This window comes from Meleagris gallopavo, chromosome 1 (genome assembly GCF_000146605.3).
Source record: "Meleagris gallopavo isolate NT-WF06-2002-E0010 breed Aviagen turkey brand Nicholas breeding stock chromosome 1, Turkey_5.1, whole genome shotgun sequence".
In the NCBI taxonomy this organism is placed as follows: Eukaryota; Metazoa; Chordata; class Aves; order Galliformes; family Phasianidae; genus Meleagris; species Meleagris gallopavo.
The window spans coordinates 41,408,668-41,408,947 of NC_015011.2; the positions used below are offsets into that span (position 1 = coordinate 41,408,668).

The 280-nt window shown below is 67.9% G+C and overlaps 1 protein-coding gene across 2 annotated transcripts in view; it reads right to left on the bottom strand.

Moving 5' to 3' along the window:
• The window catches only part of KITLG (KIT ligand), a 52,803-nt gene extending 52,533 nt beyond the window's left edge, over window positions 1–270 (bottom strand). Inside the window, exon 1 of one of the 2 annotated variants that reach the window (XM_019613664.2) lies at window positions 28–270. In XM_019613664.2, the coding sequence (XP_019469209.1) occupies window positions 28–42 (15 nt within the window). In that variant the 5' untranslated portion in view covers window positions 43–270. The remainder of the gene's footprint in view (window positions 1–27) is intronic. The other variant, XM_010708899.3, reaches the window with a different exon arrangement.
• Between the last annotated feature and the right edge of the window lie 10 nt (window positions 271–280).

Here is a 280-nt window from a genome sequence, read left to right on the forward strand (position 1 = left end):
GCGCCCGCCGCCCCCGACCGCACTCACTTGTGCCTTCTTCATAAGGAACGGCAGCGCTGCAGTCCAGCCCAGCCGGCCGTGTGCAAACTCCCTTCAGCTGAACTGTAGCTCCAGCATGCTGCAGCGGCAGATAGTCCACGCATTGGGGTTGCCCTCGGCCAGCCCCGAGCTGCTGTCGCTCCGCTGCGGGCCTCTCGCCACGGCACGGACTAGAGCGGCGGCCGGCGTCCGGCCAGGTCTTTTATATCTCGGATCTGCCTCTGGCAGCGGCGGCAGCGGC